At 41.0% G+C, this 25,314-nt stretch overlaps 1 protein-coding gene across 4 annotated transcripts in view; it reads left to right on the forward strand.

The window, feature by feature from the left end:
- Positions 1-22,383, forward strand: part of Usp45 (ubiquitin specific peptidase 45) — a 65,352-nt gene extending 42,969 nt beyond the window's left edge. For 3 of the 4 annotated variants that reach the window (XM_060386054.1, XM_060386055.1, XM_060386057.1), the window contains 8 exons: positions 3,129-3,220; positions 5,069-5,125; positions 5,641-5,784; positions 7,095-7,752; positions 10,008-10,105; positions 14,945-15,031; positions 17,012-17,165; positions 19,222-22,383. In XM_060386054.1, the coding sequence (XP_060242037.1) occupies positions 3,129-3,220; positions 5,069-5,125; positions 5,641-5,784; positions 7,095-7,752; positions 10,008-10,105; positions 14,945-15,031; positions 17,012-17,165; positions 19,222-19,352 (1,421 nt within the window). In that variant the 3' untranslated portion in view covers positions 19,353-22,383. The remainder of the gene's footprint in view (positions 1-3,128; positions 3,221-5,068; positions 5,126-5,640; positions 5,785-7,094; positions 7,753-10,007; positions 10,106-14,944; positions 15,032-17,011; positions 17,166-19,221) is intronic. The other variant, XM_060386056.1, reaches the window with a different exon arrangement.
- The last annotated feature ends 2,931 nt before the right edge of the window (positions 22,384-25,314 follow it).

Here is a 25,314-nt window from a genome sequence, read left to right on the forward strand (position 1 = left end):
AGTCCTATAGTAAAGGTTCTTCCTTCCTGCAAACCTCAGGGAACATCACAGACCGAGGGGGAGGGGTAGATTGCTGGAGAACACTTGCCTTTAGACATGGCCTACCTTTGCACCATGACCTCTCAGCAGCTGTGATTTTCCAGAGCCCGAACAGAGCTGTTGGGAAAAGTAGAGGAGTCATAAAGCTTATCCTTCCCTGAGTGTGTAGATGCTGTTTGTAGTTGCTAGAGGGAGGAAACATTTCTCCAGTGCCATAGCCACTGGGGAGATGCGCACGTGTCTATGAATACCCTTCCTATACCCACGCTTCTGCAGGAAAGAGCCAGAGGGGATCTGTGAGAGTGGGGGATAGCAAGGTGTTATGGGGACAAATATGATAAAAGATGTGTGAGAAGGTCGTGGAGCCGCACTGCCATGCAGCACAGATAGGTCAGTTTCTTTACGACGGAGCAGTCGAGCTTCATGTGAACTGGTTTTCTAAAGTAGCAACCTTACGAGGAGAACGCCTCTCCCTGGGCTGCGTCCTAGCCGTTGAGGGGAGCGTAGGCACGATGTTGGAGCTGAAGGCCGGCTTTGTGCCTGTGCCTGTGATATTCCTGCAGCCTGTGTCACGAATGTGCGTCTGCTGTTCGTAGAGCTGTGGCGTGAGCCTCTCTCCTTGTAAATGCACATTAGAATACAGTACCGGAGCATTACAGTGGTTTTTACTAATGGTGTTGTGTAGTGTTTAAGGCATGTATGTGTGAGTGTTGCAAAGCCGCCGTAGGGTAGTACTTGAGTCTGTGGGCAGTGACTGAGGAGGCAGATCGTACAAGAAATAGTCCTACATCATTTAGTTTGTTGGTCAATGCTTTATGTTTATGAAGAAGTTGTGATAGGTTTTACTTATTGATAAAAAAAATGTCAACTTCAAAATACCTAGATTTTCCTTTGAGCCCTGGTCATGGTACAGGCTTCATAGCTCAAGTCCTTAAGAATTCTTACTAGGGGCTGGAGAGATGGCACATAGGTTAAGGGCGCTGGCTGTTCCTCCAGAAGACCCAGGTTCAATTCCCAGCACCTACATGGCACCTCACAACTGTCTGTAATTCCTGTTTCAGGGATCTGACACCCTTACGCAGACATACATGCAGTCAAACACCAATGTACATAAAATAAAGATAAATTAGTTTTTAAAAGGCCTTGCTAATTTGAGTCTTTCATTTGAAAGAATATCTTTTTTGTTGAGAAAACTAATTATTTTGTTACATGTGAGCTGGGATGATTCAGTTCATCCCAACTTTTTGAGATACTTCAATATTTTGGCAAGAGGTTTATGTTTTGATATTTATAAGGGTCATGTGGGTACATCCTTGCAGATGGCTCCTCAAGGATGGATTTGTGACTAGACCCCTGTGCTATGCTTCAGGATGGAATGCAGCTTTAGTTATTGTGTTACTGGGTTGGGCTGTGTTGTTAGGTACTTGGATAGAGTGAAAAGGCTTAAATCCTGCTCTATTAAAGGGAAGCAAGAAATCTCTAGGGTTTGGGCATATAGGCAGACAGATCTCTAATGAATCTGAGACCAACTTCTTTTGAATGTCTTGAATGTCGAGGCTACACAATTGACCCTGTCTATCCCAAGATAAGAGGCTGGAGATGTAAGTGGTTAAGAGCACTTGTTGCTATTACAGAGGACCTGCATTCAGTTCCCAGTGTCCACAGGTGTGGCTCATAGTCATCTGTAATTCCAGTTCCAGGGATCCAACACCTCATGTTCATGTGTAAGATGCATACATGCAGTCAAAACCCTCCTACATTAAATAAACAAACCTAAAACAAACAAAAAAAAAATGAAAAAGGGAGTATTCTTTAAAGGAAAAGGGGGAGATACTTTTCTTAGTGTGTGATAAACTTGACCAGATGCCAGAAATCTCGGGTGCCTGTCCCTGTTCCATGAAGGACTTGAAACGCTCGTCTCCATAGTGACTCTGTGTCATGGTGCTGCCACCTAGTGCACATTCAGAACAACAGCCCTGCTTTGGGATGTTGTTTTTGTTTTCCATTTGTGGTGGTTCTACTTTTAATCCCTGTTAAATTTTTCTTAAGGAAGCATGGTATTTCTTAATAGTGTAAAATATCTATTGTATTAAAATATGTCTTCTCTGTTACTCAGTGCTTTGGATAATGCTTTTTTTAAATGGAAGCTGTAGAGGAATTTTATTTATTTTTAAAGATTTATTTACGTAGTGTTCTGCCTGCATGTGTGCCTGCACCCCAGAAGGAGGGCACCATATCTCATTATAGATGGTTGTGAGCCACCATGTGGTTGCTGGGAGTTGAACTCAGGACTTTGGAAGAACAGCCAGTGCTCTTAACCTCTGAGCCATCTCTCCAGCCCTGGATAATGCTTTTTAATAATTTTCAACACTTTCCATGAAGGTAGAGGCTGACAAAGGATAGAAGTTTGAGTGTAAGACAGACACAGTGCGTCTTCTTGTGGGTGTCACCTGACTTTACACCACAGCATGTTGTCTGGTCAGTTTTCCCCAGCACCGGGTTTTTTAAGCAAACCACTAGCACAATTTACTTGTTCTGTAATTACTTCATAAACAAAATAATTTCAGCTTTTAAAAGTAATCACCAAGCACACACGTGTATGTTTACCTGAGTTACTAATTGTCCAGGCTCACTTCTTACACTCTGTTTCACACACTTGTCTTTTATACCCTCCTTTGATAGAATCTTTATATAGAATCTTTTGATAGAGTCTGGAATCTTTAGCCTGGAAAACAGTTATAGTCCCTGTTTTGTCTACTGTTAGGTTAGACACAGAGACCTCAAAAAGCCAGTAGCTGGGATGTGGTATGAGTTAGTAGCTATTGCTATATTTATTTTACCTCTTAAAAACAGTTTGAGCTGGCAAGATGACTCAGCAGTAAAGGTGAGTGCTGCTAACCCGGACATTTCCTCTACCAAATTGTCAAGGAGAAAGAGGTAACATAATATAACAAAATACATTATTGGATACAATTCAGGAGCAATATTTTATCCAGATGAGTTTTGCATAAATAAATTATGGCATGACACTGTTGGATCTATGACTATCTTGTGAATTTCTTAATTAAAAAAATGGATTCTTTTTACAGCCTATGGAAAAGAAGGCGTGAAGATGAACTTCATAGATCGGATCTTTATTGGTGAATTAACTAGCACAGTCATGTGTGAAGAATGTGCAAATGTATGTACCTAGAATTTACCTCATAGAGAATACTACAATCCCCTTGTTTTTGTTGTGTTGTTTTATTTCTCAAGTATCACAGTGGTTATTGGTTAATAACAATAGCAAAATAAGGGCAAGGATGTGATGTGATAAATTGATAGACTCACTTTCAATAACAGGAAGGACCAAGTCAGATTCTCAACACTTGTTTCATACACAGAACCACTTAAAGCACCTTCATGGTGTCCCAGAAATGACTAGTTTTGTGTAAGTGAACTGCCTTTTTAAATTGTGAAGACTCATGGGCTTTGCTTACCAAGGCTCAAAGATTATAATAAAGCTTATAGTGCATGAACCACCATAAAGCTTATAGTGCATGGAACCATGACTGAGGAAAGTAGAAGTAGCTGCTCGCTCGCAGGGGTGCGTGCCTGTGATCCCAGCACTCGGGAGGCAGAGGCAGGAGGATCGCTGTGAGTTAGCTGCTGGCTTGCAGGGGTGCGCGACTGTGGTCCCGCACTCGGGAGGCAGAGGCAGGAGGATTGCTGTGAGTCTGAAGCCAGCCTGGTCTACAAGTGAGTCCAGGACAGCCAAGGCCACACAGAGAAACCTTGTCTTGAAAAACAAACAAAAAATAAAATAAAATAAAATAAAATAAAATAAAATAAAATAAAATAAAAAAGGAGAAGTGTACTGTTATGGCAACAGTCATCACTTAGCTTTCCTGCAGGGATCAGATAAAGATGACAAGTCAACTCCTCTGAGTGAGTGTCTTCAGTAGTCAGCTTGCTATTCAGCTTTTCTAATTTAAAACAGCCTCTGATAATGGCAGCAGAGAGGCTGTCTTCTATGTGAGGTCTTGAACAGTCATTAAGACAGATGACTATGTAATGGGCTTTTGTAAAATGTACTTTCCACTTCTAAAAAGTAAGCACACTCTTAGTTTTTCTAAGTGTGTTCACATGTGTGACTTTAATTTTCCTCCTGACTTCCTTGGGAGGTTACTTGGCTCTTCACTGTTTTCTATGTGTCTGTAGCTCAGGCTGGCTTAGAACTGGTGTTCTCCTGGGTGGATTTCTATGTGTCTATAGCTCAGGCTGGCTTTGAACTGGCGTTCTTGGTCGGCCTGAGTGGGAGGATGCAGGTCGATCCACCCGTCAGAGAAGCACATCTTACTATGAGCAGATATATTAGCTTCTACTGGGATTCGGGTGAGAGAGAAGTATCTGTGACACAAGTAACTGTAAGACTGCAGTGTCCTATAGTGTGACAGCAGAAGACTGTCACATTTGATTTAGGGTGTGTGTGTGTGTGTGTGTGTGTGTGTGGTTATGTGATGTACAAAAAGTGTTCATGAGTGTGTGTACTTTTGACTTAATCTTTGAATTTAGTAATTCTTATTTTAATACCATCTTTAACAACATAAATATGCATGAAATTTTATAGACTTTTCAACTGCTTATTAAGAAATATTTCTGAACATGTGGCTGAGTGTGGTAGGTTAAACTTTTTTTTTTTTAATCAGGATTTTAGTAGTTAAAGGGTCTCAATGTCCAGTTTTTCTGCCCTCTCTAGTTTTAGAAAACCAGGAATATTATATCCCCTCTTGCCTATGACATTGAAACATAAAATGTGACTATGACTTTTACTATGATTTATAAGATATTGGGCACAAATTCCTCTCTTACACAGGAATGTAAAACAGATTATCCTAAGAAATTGGTCACACTGTCAGACTGTTTATTCTTAACACTTCACATTGTATTTTAAGTCATCTGGGAAGTTTGATTTTATTGCTCTTTAACAACAGTCTGTATCTATGTTAGAATTCTAACTGAACTTTTCAATCTGTTTCTCCTTTTTAAGATCTCCACCATGAAGGATCCCTTCATTGATATTTCACTTCCTATTATAGAAGAAAGGGTAAGGAGAAGTAGGCATGAAACCCGTGAGAGTGTGCATTCCTTCCTTCATTTATATAAACACCTGTTGGGTTAACTGTTCTCACAGTCATGGTTTACACAGAATTGGGCTTGAGTGGTGTGTTTGCTATCACCTTCATGCTTTCGAATTCTCTGGATTTAATCTTTAAACCTTGCATTTTTAAGTTGTTAAGACAATTGAAGTGGGGTGGAGAGATGGCACAGCAGTTAGAGCACTGGCTGCCTTTCCAGGGGAGCTGCGTCTAGCTCCCAGCACCCACAGGGCTAGTGAGCTCACAACTGTTTGTAACTCCAGTTCTAGTTCCAGGGCACCCAGCACCCTCTTCTGGCTTCCACCACTGCATGCAAGTGGTGTCCAGACATACATGCCAACAAAACACCCATACTAATAGAAGAATTTTTAAAAAAGAAAATTACTTTTTTACATTTCTAGTAAGTTACAAATTTTGGAAAGAATTTATTTGCTAAAAATGTTTTATATTACATGTGGCATAGGTTTCAAAACCTGTACTTTTGGGGAAAATGAGTAAATGCAGAAGTTTACAGGAGACAGACCAAGACCATAACAAGGGCACCGTTACCATAGAAAATACCCACCAACCCAGAGCTGCCAAGAAGCATTCCTCACCTAAAGATAAGGCAAGTCAGACTGGGGAGGGGTGTGGATTTTTGTTGGTTTGGTTTGGTTTTGGTTTTGGTTTTTCAGGACAGGGTTTCTCTGTCCTGGAACTTATCTGTAAACACCAGGTTGGCCTCAAACTCGGAGGTCTGCCTGCCTCTGCCTCCCAAGTGCTGGGACTAAAGGCGTGCGCCAGCACTGCCTAGCTTTGGGTATGCTTTTAATATTTTAATTTTGAAAACTCTCAGGCATGTTCACAAGTAGAAACACCAGTCTAATACTGTGGGTTCCAGCATCAGATGGAACTGGAGTGATAGATGGTTGTGAGCTGCCATGTGGACGCTGAGACTTTATCCCAGGTCCTCTGTGAGAACAAGTGCTCTTAACCGCTGAACCATCTCTCTGGCCCCAGTCTTTAGTTTTTTTGAGACAAGTACTCACTATGTAGTTCAGACTGAACTCATTTTTTTTTTCTCCTCTTACTTCCATATCACCACCTTGGCTGCCTCCCATTGAGAATTTTGAGAAAATTCAAAAAAGAAAAATATTTCTTCTTTACCATTCTCATTTGTTCTGTGTTTTTAAGGTTTAAAATGGACTTTACCCTCAGAATTGGTGTGTTAGCAGAAACTCACTGAGTATTTTTTAAATAAGTGAAGTTTAAGCACTGAGCTGATGGTTGTTGACCTTTGTATTGTATTGTACTACAGTTGCATCACTGAGGTAGATCACTCTTTCAGAGGGGAGATGTTGGCAAGTATCAAGTTAAAATGAAATAAACCACTGTAAAAGGGATGAACTAATCTGGGGTGAAGGGGGTCGGAGGGATCTTCAGATACTGAGCAGAAAAAGCCTGGGATATTCCCAGTAGAGGGCACATGTGGTTCAAAGCCCCACACTTGGAGAGAAGGGACAGAAGCTCTGGAGTCCAGCTGGAAAAGATAGAGGCATGGGAGAAGGTGTCCACAGTGGGGATCAGGAGGATCCATTCCGTGTTTCAGAGCCGCTGGGCTTCAGCAAGCGCCTCCCAGCAGAGGGAAATAGTGAGAGGAGTGGAAACCCTGAGAAAGACCATGGGATCGCCTCCTATGTTCTCTTCCAACCACTGTGGTAATGCTTCTTGATCCCACGTAATTTTCCGTGCAAAAATTTCTATTCACTGCGCTTTCACTGAATATGTTTTAGAATAGTCTCTCAAAGGTAGATTTTGAAATGGATGTCAGAGAAGTATTTATTGAAATATTGTGGGTGGTTAAATATGACTTTAGTGGCATTTGTTTTCAATAAGGTCACAAGATTCTTTTCTCTGAAAAATACTGTCAACTTACAGAATCAGCTAAGTCATGACAGAAAACACTTAAGAAAATTGCCGTCTGGAGAAGAGAAAACTGTTGTCACATATCAGAAGAGTGAGAACTCGGAAGCGGGTGGGTTTGCCAGCACCGGGAGCACTGGGTCGTCACGGAACGAAAGCCCCACTGACGGCAGCGAGAAGGAAGCCAGCCTGGCTGAGAGCAGTGCCGATGCAGACAGCGAAGCTTCTGACTCAGAGAGCGCGCCCCAGCCTGTGCCGCCCCCGTCCAGTGGGGACTCCTGTGGGCACACAGAGCAGCACTTGCGTCCCCCAGTGGCAAGTGAATTGCCACCCGCCAGGGAGACACACAGTGAAGAGGAAATGGCTGAAGCGGTCGCTGAGCTTCATTTGAGCGGCACTGTGATTGGAAACAGGGATTTTCACCGGGAAAAACAGCCACTAAATGTCCCAAATAATTTGTGTTTTTCAGAGGGAAAGCATATGAGGTTTCACAGTGCTCAGCATGCTTTCCAGACTCTTTCTCAGAGCTATGTAACTACTTCTAAGGAGTGCTCAGTGCAGTCCTGTCTCTACCAGTTCACGTCCATGGAGCTGCTAATGGGCAACAACAAGCTTCTCTGTGAGGACTGCACTGAAAAGAGACAGAAGTGCCAAAAGGAAGCCAGTCCCGCAGGTAGACAGCTAGCTGGCTTGCTTTCTGAGTTCCTGATGGGTTGGCGGTGACTGGTGGTTTATAGTTTCTTACCTGGTGAGCACAGAACTTGTGTACATTGAGCCTCTTGAATGGTCTTTGTCTTACTTCTCTGAGCTCAGGACACTGGCTGGGCACAGATTCACAGGAGAAATTGCAGTAAATGACCAAGAAGTACATGTCCCTGTCTTGGAAATTCCAACCCATGTAGTCTAAATTGAGGGCTCTATCTATTTAAAGCCTTTCTGAAATATCCCTAAAACTTATGGTTGACTCACTAGTGGGATCTGAGGTTACTGGCTTTCACAGAAACCCTTCAATTTCTTATAAGACCAAGATATGTATTTGGTGTTCTTAAGCATGCCTGTGCCCTGAATCTAGTGCTGGCTAGAGGAAGGGGACTTCTCACCTGCTAAGTTTTCTCCAGCACTGAGAAATGGACAGAAGGTGCTTGGTGGCCAGACTGTTGCTTGGGGTGGGCAGGAGGGCTTGGTACGTAAACTGTTGGAAGAAGCATGAAGACCTGAGTTCCGAGCCCCAGCACCCTTGAAGCCAAGGGCAATGGGATGTGCCTCGGGAGGGAGGGCAGATGGATTTCTGTGGTTACAGCCTGAGCTCTAACAGAGCCCTGCAGCATCTTGACAGACACCATTTGTCTTCAAACACAGAAGACAAGTGGAGAACTGACTAAGAAAGCCGCCACTGTCGACTTCTGGCCTCCACATACCTGTACACAGTGTGCATTAACCACCCCACCTCCTGCAACACATACACCATACACTCAACAAACACACACAACACAACACAACACAGATACACCATACACTCAACACACACACACACACACAACACAACACAGATACACCATACACTCAGCAAACACACACAACACAACACAGATACACCATACACTCAACACACACACACACAACACAACACAACACAGATACACCATACACTCAGCAAACACACACAACACAACACAGATACACCATACACTCAACAAACACAAACACACCCCCATACACAACACAGATACACCATACACTCAACAAACACACACACAACACAACACAGATACACCATACACTCAACACACACACACACACAACACAACACAGATATACCATACACTCAGCAAACACACACAACACAACACAGATACACCATACACTCAACACACACACACACAACACAACACAACACAGATACACCATACACTCAGCAAACACACACAACACAACACAGATACACCATACACTCAACAAACACAAACACACCCCCATACACAACACAACACAGATACACCATACACTCAACAAACACACACACAACACAACACAGATACACCATACACTCAACAAACACACACACACACAACACAACACAGATACACCATACACTCAGCAAACACACACACACACAACACAACACAGATACACCATACACTCAACAAACACACACACACCCCCATACGCAACACAACACAGATATACCATACACTCAACAAACACACACACACCCCCATACACAACACAACACAGATACACCATATACTCAACAAACACACACCCCCCCATACACAACACAACACAGATACACCATACACTCAACAAACACACACAACATACACACAACATACATATGCACATACACACAGATACACCATACACACAACATACACACAACATATACAACACAACACTACATACACAACACAGATACACCATACACACAACATACACAACACATACACAGAACATACATGACACACACAACATACACATAGGCAACACAACATACACAACACAGATACACCATACACTCAACAAACATACAACATATACAACACAGTACTATATACACAACACAGATACACCATATACACACAACATACACACAACATATACAACACACACACACAAACATGCATTTAAAAAGGAGTTTCTTCACTCTTTGTAAACTATGGTGTAGCCAGCTGTGATGGCTCATGCTTTTGTCCTGGCACTCGGGAGACAGAGGGAGGCGGATCTCTGAGTTTGAGGCCAGCCTGGTCTACAGAGTGAGTCCCAGAGCAGTGAAGGCTACAAAGAGAAAGCATGGCTATGCCCTCTCCCCCAAAAAAACCCAACCCAAAACATGATGCAGCAGTATATAAATAGCTTTATCTAAATGTCTGCTGTTTTATAAGTAATCTATTCAATTATATTTTACAAGCAAATTTATATTTTATGCAGAAAAGAAAGTAGGAGGAGTTTACACTAATGCCAGGAAGCAACTTCTCATATCTGCTGTTCCAGCTATCCTGATTCTTCATCTTAAAAGATTCCACCAGGTAAGAGTCCATTTACAACACTGTAACCACATTCATGGAATGTCTGCAGAGCTATGGGAAATTGTTAAACATTAGAAAGTGTCTCCTGGAATTAAATATATAAATATACATACATACACACACACACACACACATATACATATACACACATATGTAAATATCATGTAGAATTTCCTGCACTAGGGAAAAATGCCTGATTCACATTATTGAAAGATTTAAGTGGTTGTAACCCAAGTGATGTCTCTGAGTGGTATGTGCTTACAGGTGTGTTTTAATGGAGACTAATTCTTTAAAAATTTTTTCTTTATCACTATCATTTATTAAAAAAATTATTCACTTTGTATCCCGGCTGTGGCCCCTTCCCTCATCTCCCAGTCCCACCCTCTTCCCTCTTCTCCCTCTATGTCCTCCCCCAGTCCACTGATAGGGGAGGCTCTCCTTCTCTACTATCTGACCCTAGCCTATCAGGTCTCATCAAGACTGCCTGGATCCTCTTTCTCTAGTAAGGCCACCTTGACAGGGGGAGGTGATCAATGAGCGGACAACCATTGGAATGGCGGAGTTCATGCCATTGACTGCCTCTGCTCCCCTCACTATGGAACCCACATTGAGACAGAGCTGCCCATGGGCTTCATCTGAGCAGGGGGTCTAGGTCCTCTCCACGAGTGGTCCTTGCAGATCCATGCATCAGTATCTGCAGGACCCCCTGAGCCTAGATTTTTTGGCTCTGTTGATCTTGTTGTGGAGCTCCTGTCCCCGAGATTAAATCTTATTAAGAGGAATTACAAGCCAGTTGTGGTGGCACATGCCTTTAATCCCAGCACTTGGGAAGGCAGAGGCAGATGGATCTCTCTGAGTTTGAAGTCAGCCTGGTCTACAAAGAGAGTCCTGGACAGCCAAGGCTACACAGAGAAATCCTGTCTTGGAAATAAAACACAAGGGGGAGGAAGAAGGGGAGAATTGTAAGGAGCAGAAAGGCAAAGCCCACACAGTTCTTTGAGCTCTTTGACCTGGAAGGCCCTACACCCACAAGACTTCAGTAGAAGGTAGCCTAGATGTTTTTAGTGTTGAAGAGATGCCTTTCTTTTAACTGCTTATGAATTTAACCTTTTGTTCACTGGGGTTTTGTTTTCTTTGTGGTGTTTGGTTTGAACCCAGGGTTTTCTGTTTACTAGGCAGGTGCTCTCCCACTGACAGCTCTTGCTCTGTTTTTCTTTTTTGTTTTAAATTTGAGACAGGGTCTCTGGAGATAGCCCAGACGCTGGTCTGGATTTTTCTGTGTAGTCTGGGAAAGCCTTGAAATTGTAATCTTGTTCTGGCTTCCTGAGTAGCTGGACTATAAGCCTGTGTCACCAGGGCTGACCTTTTTTTTTTTTTTTTTTTTAATAACTTCAATTTTTCTAGAAGAAATAAATATAGACTGCTAAGTACTGTAGCTTCTTTTTTTAAGTTAGAAGTTTGTACTTTAAAATAAAATTAGTAATCGAGACTAGGGAAATTGCTCAGTTGGTAAAGTGTTAGTAAAGGAGGGAGAGGGGTAAAGAAGGAGAGGGGGAGAGAGGACAAAGAGTTAGATACTTGTTAGGGATTAAAACTCGGGCCTTTAATCTCAGCACTTGGTGTGGGAGGCACATCATGGGGAAACTTTGTGAGTTCAAGGATAGCCAGAGCTCCATAGTGAGACCTTAAGCAATAACATCAACCAAAACCAAACCAAAACAAGCAAGCCCATGATTCTCCACAGGCAGTGTTGCAGAAACATGGTGGAGAGATGTGTTGGCTGGATGCCTGCAGAAGGTGCATCTCACAGACTGTGAACAAGGCCATACTAGATGAAGAAACTAACTCGTTTGTATTTAGTATATGCATCCTTGTTATGACAGCTTAACAACTTGTGTACTTTAAGGGGGATATTTAAGAATATGAAAACTTCAGTCCCTTTTTGTTCTGAAGCTGAGTGTTACCTAAGCAAAGCCTTGTTCCCAAGGGTTGGAAACGGTGGGGACAGGTTCCTAAGTAACATCGAACTCTTTGTTTCTTAGTATCTCTAAAATCTTGTTTTTATGTAGTCGCTTTGGAGCTATATTTCAGAACCATACACAACACTTAAAAACAAACCTCAAGTTGAATAGAGATCTTTGTCATAGACATATTAAATGGTTGATTTTCTAACTATGCAGACAACTCTTAAAGTCTGAAAAAATGTTGGCCCCAATAAGTGAGTGTAGAGCTCCAGAAGAAGGAATACAAATTCCAAGTACAAAATAGGCAAATTAAATAGAAAAGTGAGATTTTTTTTCGTAACTGTGCAATTTAGGAAAGATACAGAATCATCAGGCTGAAGGAAGACGCAGACATGTGCCAGCAGTGGGAGTTTGCATTGGTAACACCGCCTAGAAGGTCGCTTAGCAATGGACAGCAGGTCATGCCTTAAACCAAGCTTGTTTGCTTGCTTGCTTCCTTCCTTCCTCCCTCCCTCCCTCCCTCCCTCCCTTCCTTCCTTCCTTTCCTTCTTTCTTTTTTAGCAAAGGCTCTTCCCTAATTAATCTCTCTTCTAAGAACTTCCTGCACTGAAATAGAGACACACCCAACATGGCCATTTTTCTTAGGCTCAAGCCAGCTGAAGATTTAGTGTCTAGTGTATAGGACATCTGTCTGATTTGTAGTTTAGTGAGAGAGGAGACTCACTCTGTTATAAACAGAAGGCAACAGACTACATAGGTAATGCTAGATATTTTCTAAGAATTATCCCCTAGCAAAGGATTTATCCTCCAGGCCTTTATAGAAGCCTTTCTATTGTGGAGCAGTATCCAGCAGTCTCAGGGTGACTGGGGAGAACACACCTGTCTGAATAATCTCATCGCTGGTACTGGATGCTTATAAAGGTTACCTGATGTAAAAAAAAAAAAAAAACAAAAAAGGAGGTAAAGAAATTGACTATAGGAACAATTGGACAATTATTTCTGCATATGATCTTGTACTTTCATGTCAGCTATGTGAATCCTCTTGATCATCTGGGGCCAGGAGATGGCTTAGTTGACACAGTGCCTGCCATGTAAGCATGAGCACCGGATATTGGTCCCCAGAATCTGTGTTAATGAACAGACAAGCAAACAAAAGACTGGTCCTGGCGGTATATGCCCCCCGAGGGGAGGCAGAGACAGGCTGATTAGCTAGTGTGGGCCAGTAAGAGGCCCTGTCTCCAAAAGCAGTGATGACACCAGAAGTCCCCTAGCTCCACATACACGCACACATCCCAATACATGCACACATCTGCACACACGAGCAAGTGCAGCCACATGAGGGAGCACACACACATGCACACACATCAGCCAGACAGCATTAGTTAGTTGGTATATTTTCACCAAAGGTTTATTTTTTCTTTAAAGAAAACTCAAAAATAAAAAGTGACAAATACAGGGTGAGATGATGTGATTGGTGTGTAGTGAAAAGACCAGGGATGTCAGGGAAGACCTGCAGGAAAGGCAGCACCTGTTCTGTTTTCGCACACCATTCGCATTTAAGCATCCTCTCATTTCATCAGCATGCATTCACTTCTGATAGTGGTTCCCTTTAAAGAATTTTAACATTTATTAGTGTGTGTGTGTGTGTGTGTGCGTGTTTGCGCATGTGCATACACACATAGAGGAGAAAGAACAGCTTTGGAGAGCTAGTTCTCTCCTTCCACCATGGGTTCCAGGGATCAAGCTTGGGTCATCAGGCGTGCACAGTAAATACCTTTTCCTGCTGAACCATCTCGCCAGCCCTCAGTTAATTTTTATTACCACCACACCACCACATAATGGAGAACATACATTTTTAAAGTTAGCTTTGAAAAGAAGAGTTTTCTTAGATAGTAAATTTTACTTAAATAGAAAAATAAGAGTTTTTTTTTAAACAAATATTTTTTTATTTGCTTTGTTTATTTTCTATTAAGTACTCAGTACTCTGCCTGCATGTACATCTGCATTCCAGAAGAGGGCACCAGATCTCATTAAAGATGGTTGTGAGCCACCATGTGTTTGCTGGGAATTGAACTCAGCAACTTTGGAAGAACAGCCAGTGCTCTTAACCTCTGAGTCATCTCTCCAGACCCGAAAAATAAGAGTCTTAGGATCATAAAAGTTCATTTTATGTACTGTGTACCATTTACTTTTATTGAAAAATAGTGCAAGTGTTCAAAGTCTTTAATCACTGAGTGCTTATCATTGAGTTTTAGAAATGAAAAACACCAGCCAGGCACAGTGACACACGCCTGTAATCCCAGCACTCAGGGAGGCAGAAGCAGTTGGATCTCTGTGAGTTCAAGGTCAGCCTGGTCCACAAGTCCAGTCCAGGACAGCCAGGGCTACAGAGAGAAACCCTGTCTAGGAAAACAAAACAAAACAACAAGAAGGAAATGAGAAGCACTTAATAAGATCTGTTTGTACCCATTTTCTGCCCTGACCTAGATGAGGTTGCCTACTTCAAGATCATTTTTAACAAGCCCTTGAGTTAGGTATCCATGACTCTTTGTTAAGTACATTTTAACGCCAGGATGTCAGTGGACCAGCTTTTACACATTACATTTATTTTTCCATTAATTGTTGTAAAAAGCCACAGAGGAAGTAATTGTTTACTGTATTGTTCATGGTAGAAAAAAATCTTATATGAACAAACCTTTCTAATAACAATATATGAAATCTAATTTTTAATATGTGAAACTTCATATGGCTATTATTAGTCATGCTTTATTTATATCTATGAAAATAACTTCTAGAATTCTTCTTTTGGTTTTTATTAACATGGCACTTTAAACTTAATTTTGTTGTAGTAAAATTTTTATTTTGTCTTTTTAAGGCTGGCTTGAGTCTTCGTAAAGTAAACAGACATGTAGACTTTCCGCTTACCCTTGACTTAGCACCATTCTGTGCTGCTACCTGTAAGGTATGCTATCTTAAGAACTTTAAATAACTTTCAAGTGATATGCTTGTTGTTTATTAGACTATGATTTTGTTTTTGTTTAAATAAGCGTCTCTTCTTGAATGAGTCATTGTGGCATATTAATACATCAGATGTGACTTTTGTTTTTTGGAAGATGAGTAAGGCATTATGCAGGGATCACAACCATCAAAGCTGCCTGTTAACTTATCAGCAGATGATATGATAGCTTTGTGCCCTCCTGCTCCTGAGTGAGCCAGATAATGAGCCATGTTTTAACATCTGTAATGGTCTGCATCTTTTGCAAATAAACACAATTCTGTGTTGTTTATGCCATTTCACCAATACTACTCTTAGTTGCATACTTATCAGCTGAATGCAGTAGATCCAAATTGCTAATGCCTTACTAACAAGGTTTATAATTGCTTGCAAGTACTTACATGTAAGACTTGTGCAAGTAAAACTCATACATTTTATTGAGGAAAATAGTTTTAGGGTAATAGAGTGTCGTATTCATGATTGCTGGCCAGAAGTCTAGGCTTTGTGGTATGTTATAGGATAATTACTGAATTTGATAAATTGAATGCAGCTTTTTGATGACTCCAATGTATTTGATGTGGAATGCCACCTCTGTCAGTTGCTAACATTCAGTTCTCACTTTCATTACTCCTAGAAATAGTAGGTGGTATAGCAAATAACAATGGTTTTTGTAAGCTCTGTGTTTAGGTTTTTTTTGTTTTTTGTTTTTTTTTAAGATTTATTTATTTTTATTTATTCAGTATTTTTCCTGCCCTTGTGAGATGTTGGGAGCCACCATGTGGGTGCTGGGAATTGAACAGCCTTTGGAAGAACAGCCAGTGCTCTTAACCTCTGAGCCATCTCTCCAGCCCCTGTGTTTAGTTTTTAAGAACATTGTGTTTTTCAAAGTACCTATTCTGCCTGGCAGTGGTGTCTCACACCTTTTATCCTAGCACTTGGGAGGCAGAGGCAGGTGAATCTCTGAGTTCAAGGCTTCCTTCTAGTCTACAGGGGAAGTTTCATGACAGCCAGGCTGCCCAGAGAAATCTTTTCTCAAAACAACAACAACAAAAAGTACCTGATCTAGGGAATTTCTAACATACTTCTAAGTAGACAGAACAGTACAGAGAGCCTCCATCGTCCATTCCTAAAATAATGTCCTGTTAGTGCTTTGAAGAACATATCATTTCATTATGTATGCCTACAATATAATAAGTACTCTGTTCTCTTTTTTGTTGTTGTGTTTTTCTCTTGCCCAGACTGGTCCTGAACTCATGAGCCTCTCAAGTGCTTGTACCACCCTAACATCATAGATTTATTTCTGTGGATTGCTTTTTTGGTGGGAAGGGGCGGGAGTTGACCCAGGACATCACATGTACACTGAGCTACCTGCTCCTGGCCTTCACTCCCATTTTAACCCAGCCACAGAGTGTAATTTACTAAGCCTCCAGACTTTAGTGCTCATACTTCCTGTTGTCTCACACATGAGCTTCAAGTGAATTAGTATTCAGTTCATTTAAAAATCAGTACATAAAGATGTACCTGTATACAAGTAAATTGATAATGTTAATACTATTTTAATGTATAATTTCTTCTTTTTCCTGCTAGGATAAAAGGTGTGAGACACCACTGCCAGGCAGAATAGGTACTTTGAAAAACACAATGTTCTTAAAAACTAAACGCGGGGGCTGGAATCTTTCTTCTATTTTGCGATAACTCAAATTTTGATGATTATCCCTTTGTCATCATTGTTTTCTGCATTCAGGCAGTTGTAATTAAAGAGGATTGGATAAATTTAGGCTTGAGGTTTTTTCCTCCTTTGTTTTGTTTTTGTAATGCTGTTCCACAGTGGACTTGTGTTCTTTGACACCGACGACCTCGGTATGGTTTTAAAAATACATTTCTCTTATGCATCTACTTTTTATGCAGTTTTCACCAAATGCTACTTTTTCTTTCTTTGTTTGAAAGAACATAAGCGTGGGAGAGAAAGTTCTCTATGGTCTCTACGGAATAGTGGAACACAGCGGCTCAATGAGAGGAGGCCATTACACTGCTTACGTGAAAGTGAGGGTGCCCTCCAGGAAGTTATCCGAGTACATTACTGGAAGGAAGACTGGGCCAGGTAAGCCAGCCTCTGTGGGGCGACCCACAAACATTGTGTATTGCTGGCTGTGGAAAAGAGCGTTCCTAACTGCTAGTAGAGTCTGGAAATGTCACTTCTTCACCTGCCTTTAAAAATACGGGAGGCTGCTGTGGGGAAGGAGAGCTTCCCCAGCCTACTAGGTGAGTAAGCAGTGTGACTTTTTCTTGGTGGCAGGGGCAGGAAGTAGGGGCAGGACTTCTGGGTGGAAAGAAGGGCAGGGGGTCAGGCAGTGAGAACCACATGGTACAGGAGAAGTCAAGTTGGTAGCTAGCTGAGAGACTGTCCCAGCAAACGCCAACAGCTTCAAACCATAGAGCTGTCTGCTCATGTAGGATCAGTGACAGCCTCGATAATCCCAAGTATCTTTTATTCTTACTTATGTAAATTAAAGAATGAAAGAATTTATTCTTACTTTTTTTGAAAAAAGTCAGTGATTATTTTACAGATCTCCAAAGGATTCATTTTATTATTCGTAAGTCTGCTTAAGTAATCTTCAAGAATCTTTTTTTTTTCTGTTTTTGTTTTTTGTTTGTTTTTTTGAGACAGGGTTTCTCTGTGTAGCCTTGGCAGTCCTGGACTCACTTTGTAGACCAGGCTGGCCTCAACTCACAGAGATCCTCCTGCTTCTGCTGAGAATACAGGTGCATACCACCATGCCCTGGTATCTTCAAGGATCTTAATAATCAAAAAGTAGTATCCTTTTAGGCAGTATGAAGTGACAAGTAGTTTCTTAAAGTTACTTCAGAGAGGTGGTAGGTTTTGTTTGTTTTAACAACATTAGTGTGTGTGTGTGTGTGTGTGTGTGTGTGTGTGTGTGTGTGTTGGTGTGCACGGCCTATCTCGGCTGTCCGAGAGGAACCCCAACAGTCGGTTCTGCTTCCACCATGTTCTCTTGCTTTTTCACTGCTGTGTACAGCATGCCAGGGAATTCTGGGCTGTCCTCTTGTTTCCGCCCCCATGGGAATGCAGGGTGACGGATACGTGACACTGATATCTGGCTTTCCCCAAACTGCTTCTGGGATCAAATGCAGAGCATTAAGCTCATGTGACTAGTGCTTCTGACCGCTGAGCCACTTCCCAGGCACATTACCCAATCTTCTGAAGAGACACCAGGTCCTCAGAAGAGGGGGGCATGGAAACTGGCTGTTGTAGGATTGAATTGGCATCCCCATTCCCTGTGCTATTAACAGGTGTATTTTTTGTCGGGGTGGATGACGGTTTAAGTGTTGGTGCAGTTGCTTACAGAGTCCAGAGGAGGGCATGGGATCCTCTGGAGTTGTTTGTGGTTGCCCAATGGGTGCCGGGAACAAACTCCAATCCTCTGCAAGAGCAAGCATGGTCTCAACTACTGAGCCACCTCTCACCTCTGCCTCATTAGTTGTGTTGCTGGTATTTGATTGGTTGTTTTATTGTTTTTGTTTTCTCACTGGGTCTTAATACAAAGCCCTGTCTGGCCTGGAACTTACTGTGTACATCAGGCTGGCCTGAGACTCACAGAGATCCACCTGCTTTTGCCTACCTCATGCTGGGAGTAAAGGCCTGCGCCACCATGTCCAGCTCGTTTATTAGTGTGTTAGCTGCATTTCTTATTCGTGTGTCTGTGTTTGCTGCATGTCTGTTTGCATGTGTTTGGAGGTCAGAGAAGAGTTTTACATACACTGTCCTCTGTATGGTTTGGGGTCAAGCTGGCGACCAAGCTGGTACAGCAAGCACCTTTCCTGCTGCACTGTCTTGCCAGCCGCTCCTCTGTCATTTTTGCTGAAAATAATTCTTTTTCTGAGAAATTAAGTGTTTTAAGGCTAATAGCACACTAGGTACTTAAATTAAAATTTTATTAACTGGAAGTGATTATTAACATAATTTATTAGTGATATTGGTGCTTTGAAAGAATTTGTTCATTTTAGGAAATACTTAATCTAAGAAAAACACTCATAAAATAAGATCTTCCCAGTTAAAAATAGTTTATCAAAGTGTCACTGCTTACAATTGAGAGTATAAACACACTAACTCTAAGGTGCACTTTCTGTTCTGCCAGGTTTAAAAGAAGCTGAGAGCGAGCGGGGCAGCCACTGGGTCCATGTCAGTGACACGTGCGTGCAGGTGGTGCCCGAGTCAAGAGCGCTGAGTGCACAAGCGTATCTTCTCTTTTATGAGAGAGAGGTCTAACTCTCCGCTAGCTGGCCCTTAGCTCACCTTTATTTTAGTGCTGCAGTTGTGACTATAATATGTAATACACCTTTGTAGTCTTTAGGAACAGTGCATCCTTCCAGTGTTGTTTCACTTTTTCACCATATGGTTCATTCTTTAAAAAGAAATTAATGGGGCAGTGGTGGCGCGTGCCTTTGATCCCAGCATTTGGGAGGCAGAGGCAAACAGATCTCTGTGAGTTTGAGGCCAGCCTGGTCTACAGAGTCAGTTCCAGGATAGCCAGGGCTACACAGTGAAACCCTGTCTCAAAAAACAATTTAAAAAATTAATTAATTAGTGCTTTTAAATCTATATTCTTAAATGTAAAAACATGTTTTATGTTAATTTTCATGTCCTTGGAGATCCCCCTCTCAAAAAAATTTGATAGTAATAAATAGAGAAATCTTCTTTGATATGACTATCATTACAGCATTCAGAGGTGATGCTACATTGAATCATTCTTTAATATACCATTTCCTAAATGTCATATGAGCTGAGTAGATGTAGTATGTCTTAGGCTACAATTTACATCCTGTCCCGTTTAGCCTTTGAAGATCTTGCCCCTGTTTTGAATCATAATTCACATTTTTATGTGCTTGTTCTTTTTCTAGTGAACATTGAAGTAAATTTATAACTATGAAAGAAAGTTTGTTCATTCTTGTCCCACTCCACTTAAAATCATCTCAGGGCTTTGCAGTGGGGTGTGTGTGTTACTGTATGGGAAATGTTACTAGAACAGTCTTAACTAGTGCCTAATGTAACATAATTATTTTTTCATATTTTATGTGATTTGGTCATGTAAAAAGGAGCCACTGTAATTTTGGTAATGTAAGTTTACAAGTAATGTATTAATTATTTTGTTGCATTGAATATTTGAAGGTATTGAAACATTTCAGAAAGTAATCATTTGCAGTTTATTAAAGATAATTTGCAAGTGATTGGTTAAAACCAAAATAAAAATAGAGAATTGTAACATGAAGAATTGGCAAGTTAAAAGTTCATAGTCTACATAGGAACATAGAATATTTTAAAGTTTAAGGATGTCTTTGAATTATAAACTATCAAATTATATTTATAAATGGTAGGAAACCATATTCTTATAATTAACAAGGGAATATAATACATTTTTGACTTCTATACTTCAGTAAATGTTACACATGGTTTTGTCTTCATAAGCATCATTTAAACATTCACGTGGGTCGCTGGGGATGAAGCTCAGTGCAGAGACTCATCTGGTCTGTGCAAGGGCCTGGTCTCATCCCTATCAACACAAATAAAAAATTCAGGTGGGCTTGCCTTTTACTTTAATGGGGCACAGAGCTGCTACTTGTGTTCCCTTAAAGAATTATGTAGTAACGCAGGGTAGGTTTCCTTCTACAATTCAAATGACTGACCTGTGAAAACAGCCTGAGAAATGTTACTACCCACTCAGTGAAGTGGTTCACTGACAAACAAGACTGAACCAGAATGAAAGGGAATGGTTCAGGACCTTACTCATCAGTGCCAGTGCTTGATTCTTTGGGCAGACTTGAAGGGAGAGAGGCTGGAAGCTGTGGACCTTCAGCCAGGATTAAACCTTCTTGACATGTGTACCAGCACAGAGTCTCCAGTATTACCTCCTGAGATGTGTAATGCAGAAAATTTAAATACCATTGCATAACTTCTATCTTTAAATTGTGGAGGAACTTTCGATGGTAATTCTCTTGATTTTTTTTTTTTTATTGAAGATGGAGAAATGTATTTTATCCATTGAGCCCAGTTATGCCCTCTAAAGAGAACTTTCCAGTGTTTTCTGTTTCATCAGACATTCAGAATTTACTAAGTAACCCACGGACATGGAAGATTCTAGCACCAGAACGAGTTAGAAAAATAATTGTTCAATTTGGCACCTTGGTCATAGCAGTGGTCCCCACCAAAGAAATGTACATAGTTAACCTTTTTTTTCTCCTAGCAAAGATATACCTGACATAAAGTCTAAAGTTTGAGTGGGGTTTTTGGTTTTGTTTTTTTTTTTTTCCATCTAAAAAAAGAGGAAAATGGTTTGATTTTGATACCTAGGAATTTCTTATCAAACTTAAGAGAGGAAACTCACTTAAGCCCACACTTAAACTTTTGTTTTTATATTGAAGTTTTCCAAAGCACGTTTGCAGGAATTTTAAATTGTGAAGCTACTGTAATAACAACAGTTTTCAGATTACCTCAGGAAACAGTGCAAATAAACAAGAATGTTTACAGATCAACTCAACTACTTAATGTTTTGGCACAGTGAATTCGAAAGTTAAGAGAAAATTTTTACCTAGATATTGGTTTACAGGGTACCTCTAGCACCAATATTCCCCTGGATTTTCCATATTTAAAATCATAAAATTTTGATGATGTGCCAATTATGTGAATGTTTGTGACATAAACAAATATACATCAATATTTAAGATTGTTGTTTAATGTTTTTGTTTTAAAAAATTATATGATGACTACCCAATTAGATGGTAAAGGAAATGATCACTGTCATCAGCTCAGAGTAATATATCAATAGAATTATATCTAATAGGTGTTAGCTTGCATGTGTGAGGAATTAGTGATTTTATGCTATAGTTGAGTAAAATGTCCTGAAAATTACCTGTGAGATGTCACCGTATATCAGATTTTTGTAGTACAAAACAATACCCTGCCTTCTTTCCATGAACTTTATACTCAGCTTATTTTTTGCATGACATCTGATCAAATAAACCTAAACCAAATATGTTCATTAAAATCAAGCTTTTAGATAGCATCCATTGCATTACTGGGAAAATTATTTCTGTGTTAAAATTGTTTAGTTTATGTAGAAATCATCAATTCAAATGTATTTAATAGATGACTATATTCAAGTATCGGTAATAAATTCATGCTATCATTCCTTGTCCTTTATCCATTTTACAATATTTTAAAAATATCTATGTAACTTGTTGAGCATTATTTTGTCATTGCTGTATGTAAGCACATCATAATAAAGATTAAATTCTCATGTTAATAGATTGGCTTTGGAGTTTCTGCATTATATGTTAATTGACAGAATACTATATGTCATGTTTATGTCTGTTTTAGTTCCCTTGGCTTGCTATAATATAATTTGAGTAGCTAAAGAACAACAAAATTTCATTTCCTACACTTTTGGAGTCAGGAAGGTCAAGATCAAGACACAAAGAGACCCACTGTCTAATGAGGTGTGCTTCAAATTTTCTGGTAATGCTACCTCAGTGTTTGTTCACCTGGCGAAAGGAAAAGGGAGCTGCATGGCTGTGTTTATGAGATCTTCACATCCATAACCTAATCATTTTCTGAAAATCCCAGTTCACGTAACTCTCACACGGAGAGTTTGTGAATGTGACATAAACATTTAGTTCATAGCAGTCTTCATGTTTTAGGAATGCACTATTTAAACAATCTCACCAACTTGGTGCTGGGGATTGTATCAAGTATTTTTTCCACTGAGCTTCATTATCCTCAGTCCAGAAAAAGAAAAGAAAAAAAAACAGTTAAAAAAAACAGTTAGCTGGGCCACTTGGCTGGGCCCTGCTGAGTGTTCAGCATGTCAGCCATTTCTCAGAATGATCTGCGTTATTAGATAGCACTGCACACGAGAAAACATGTCGTTTGTTTTCACTTTTTGGAGTTGTGAAGCTTTCTGAGGTTATGATGAAAGTTAAACACTTTGATTTTTATTTGGTCATTTAATAAGTGCTTGTTTGGCATTAGGCATCTAGCAGTGAACACAAGAAACCACTCAAGGAGTGAGGAGAAATGAGAAAATATGTCAAGTGACAGGGTTTTAGTTACAGTTTCTCTTGCTATGATCAAACACCGTAACCAAAAGCTACTTGGGGAGGAAAGGGTTTGTTCCCTCTAGAGTTCATGTCACAGGGCAGTCAGGGCAGGAGCTGAGGCGGAGGTCATGGGCTTACACTCCATGGATTGCTCAGTTGCTTTCAGAGAGCACCAAGACCAGGCCAGGGGTGGCACCGCTCACCAGTCACCAAGTTGAAAACGTCCGAGAGACTTGTACAGGCCAATCTTCTGGAGGCATTTTCTCAGTTGAGGCTCCTTCCTGTCCTCTTACTCTAGCCTGTGTCACGTTGAAGTAGATCCAGCCAGCACATACAGGAAAACTTCAAACAATATTGCTTATCAGCTATTGGGGGTAACACCTACCAAAGACCAACGTCTCTGACAGTGCCAAAGAGAAAGCTAAAGAGAGAAGGCTGAGCCTTAGTTTTAGGGCCTTCTGCAACAGGGGCTGAGAAATCTTGATATTACATGTTACCAGAAAAACATTTGCAGATTTGTAGTTTTAGAAGCTTGTGGGTTTCCTGAAAGCTTTTTCATATATTTCAAGGATTATACACAAGTGGAGAAACCCAAACTGTTCGCAAACAATCCTGTTTTTTCTTAATGATTTATTTTTATTTTATGTGCGTTGGCATTTTGCTTGCATGTGTGTCTGTGAGGGTGTTGGATCCTCTGGAACTGGAGTTACGGAGAGTTGTGAGCTGCCCTGTGGGTGCTGGGAACTGAACCCGAGTCCTCTGGAAGAACAGCCAGTGCTCTTACACTACGACAAGGTCCCAGACCTTAGTAGGCCCTTAGCACAGCTGACTCCATGGTGGAAGTCCCATGCAAGCTGTAAAACTCAGTATGTGAACAATGGTCCCTGCCCAAAACGAGAACAAATTCCTAATCCACCTAAATGTGCCTACTAACCTTGCATTTTGGCCTCTGTAGCTTTGCTTCTGGCTGTTCTCACTAAGTTTGTCGACATTCTGTGTGTGTGTGAGTGTGTGTGTGATTAAAAGCGTGCCCTGAAAAAGGCTCAGTGCTACATTTGGATCCTGAGCACCCAGAGTAGACCCTGGTGGGCTAATAAGCCTTTGTCTTGGCTTAAAACCATGTCCAAATACGCTGCTCTGGTGAGTGCCCCACAACAGAGCCATCTCTCCAGCTCCAATAATCCTGTCTTTAGGACGTGGCTGGTTAAACTACATAAATATCTTCAAATCTCAGCTGCTTAAAACCACCAGTTTCTTCCTCAGAGCCCACTGCCTCTGGGCAATCTGCAGAGAAAGCCATCGCACTGTGGCAAGGCAGAGAGAGCTGAAAATTCTCCCAGGCAACAGCGCTTCACCTCTGTGTGTCACCCAGCCCACTGGCTAGTGATGGTAACCTGCAGACCGCAGGGACGGGGAGTGCGGTGTGCGAGTTCCCAAGGCATCTCTGTCTCTGCGCACGCCTTGGTCTCCGAGCACTGCTTTTAGTGCATACTTGGCAGCACAATGACTCCCTTTTCAAGGGTCACAGTCCAGGTGAGTTTATCCTCCCTACCAGCTTTTTAGAGTATGTTTGGTCATGTCTTGGTGTCGTCCCTGCTGCTCTGAAAGCCCAGGAGCCAAAATGGTTGTTAATTTTTCCATATACTTCATAAATGGTGTTGGAGCAGTTGCCAATAAACATTCTCATGCAATAGGAGGGAGGATGGGAGCTAGTACCAGAATATTTACTGTGGGTGTGAGGGAGGTACAGTAGACTTTTCTGACTCTAGATTCCTAGGAGGGTTTGTTTACAGTTAACACCTTTGGCTACATTTCAGGAGCTGTTGTAAAATGTGACATAATAATAAGTCATTAGCTTTTTGTAAATCTCATTTCCTTGTTTGTGTTAATATTGAGACTTGCCAGAAAAACCAACTCCACCATTTTAGGCTAAATTTAAAGAAAGCTTTAGTAAAGTATTTAATACTGACCAAGAGATGGACTTTGGTCAGGATCATTTCCCAGAATTTCCCACCTGAGAATGGCCTCAAGCCACGTGTTGCAGGGGATCATAATTTTATCATATAATTGTGATGGTTGTCAACTGACAACGTCTGGAATGAACTACAATCCAGAAATGGAGGGTACACCTGTGAGCT

Source organism: Meriones unguiculatus, chromosome 6, assembly GCF_030254825.1.
Source record: "Meriones unguiculatus strain TT.TT164.6M chromosome 6, Bangor_MerUng_6.1, whole genome shotgun sequence".
NCBI lineage: Eukaryota > Metazoa > Chordata > Mammalia > Rodentia > Muridae > Meriones > Meriones unguiculatus.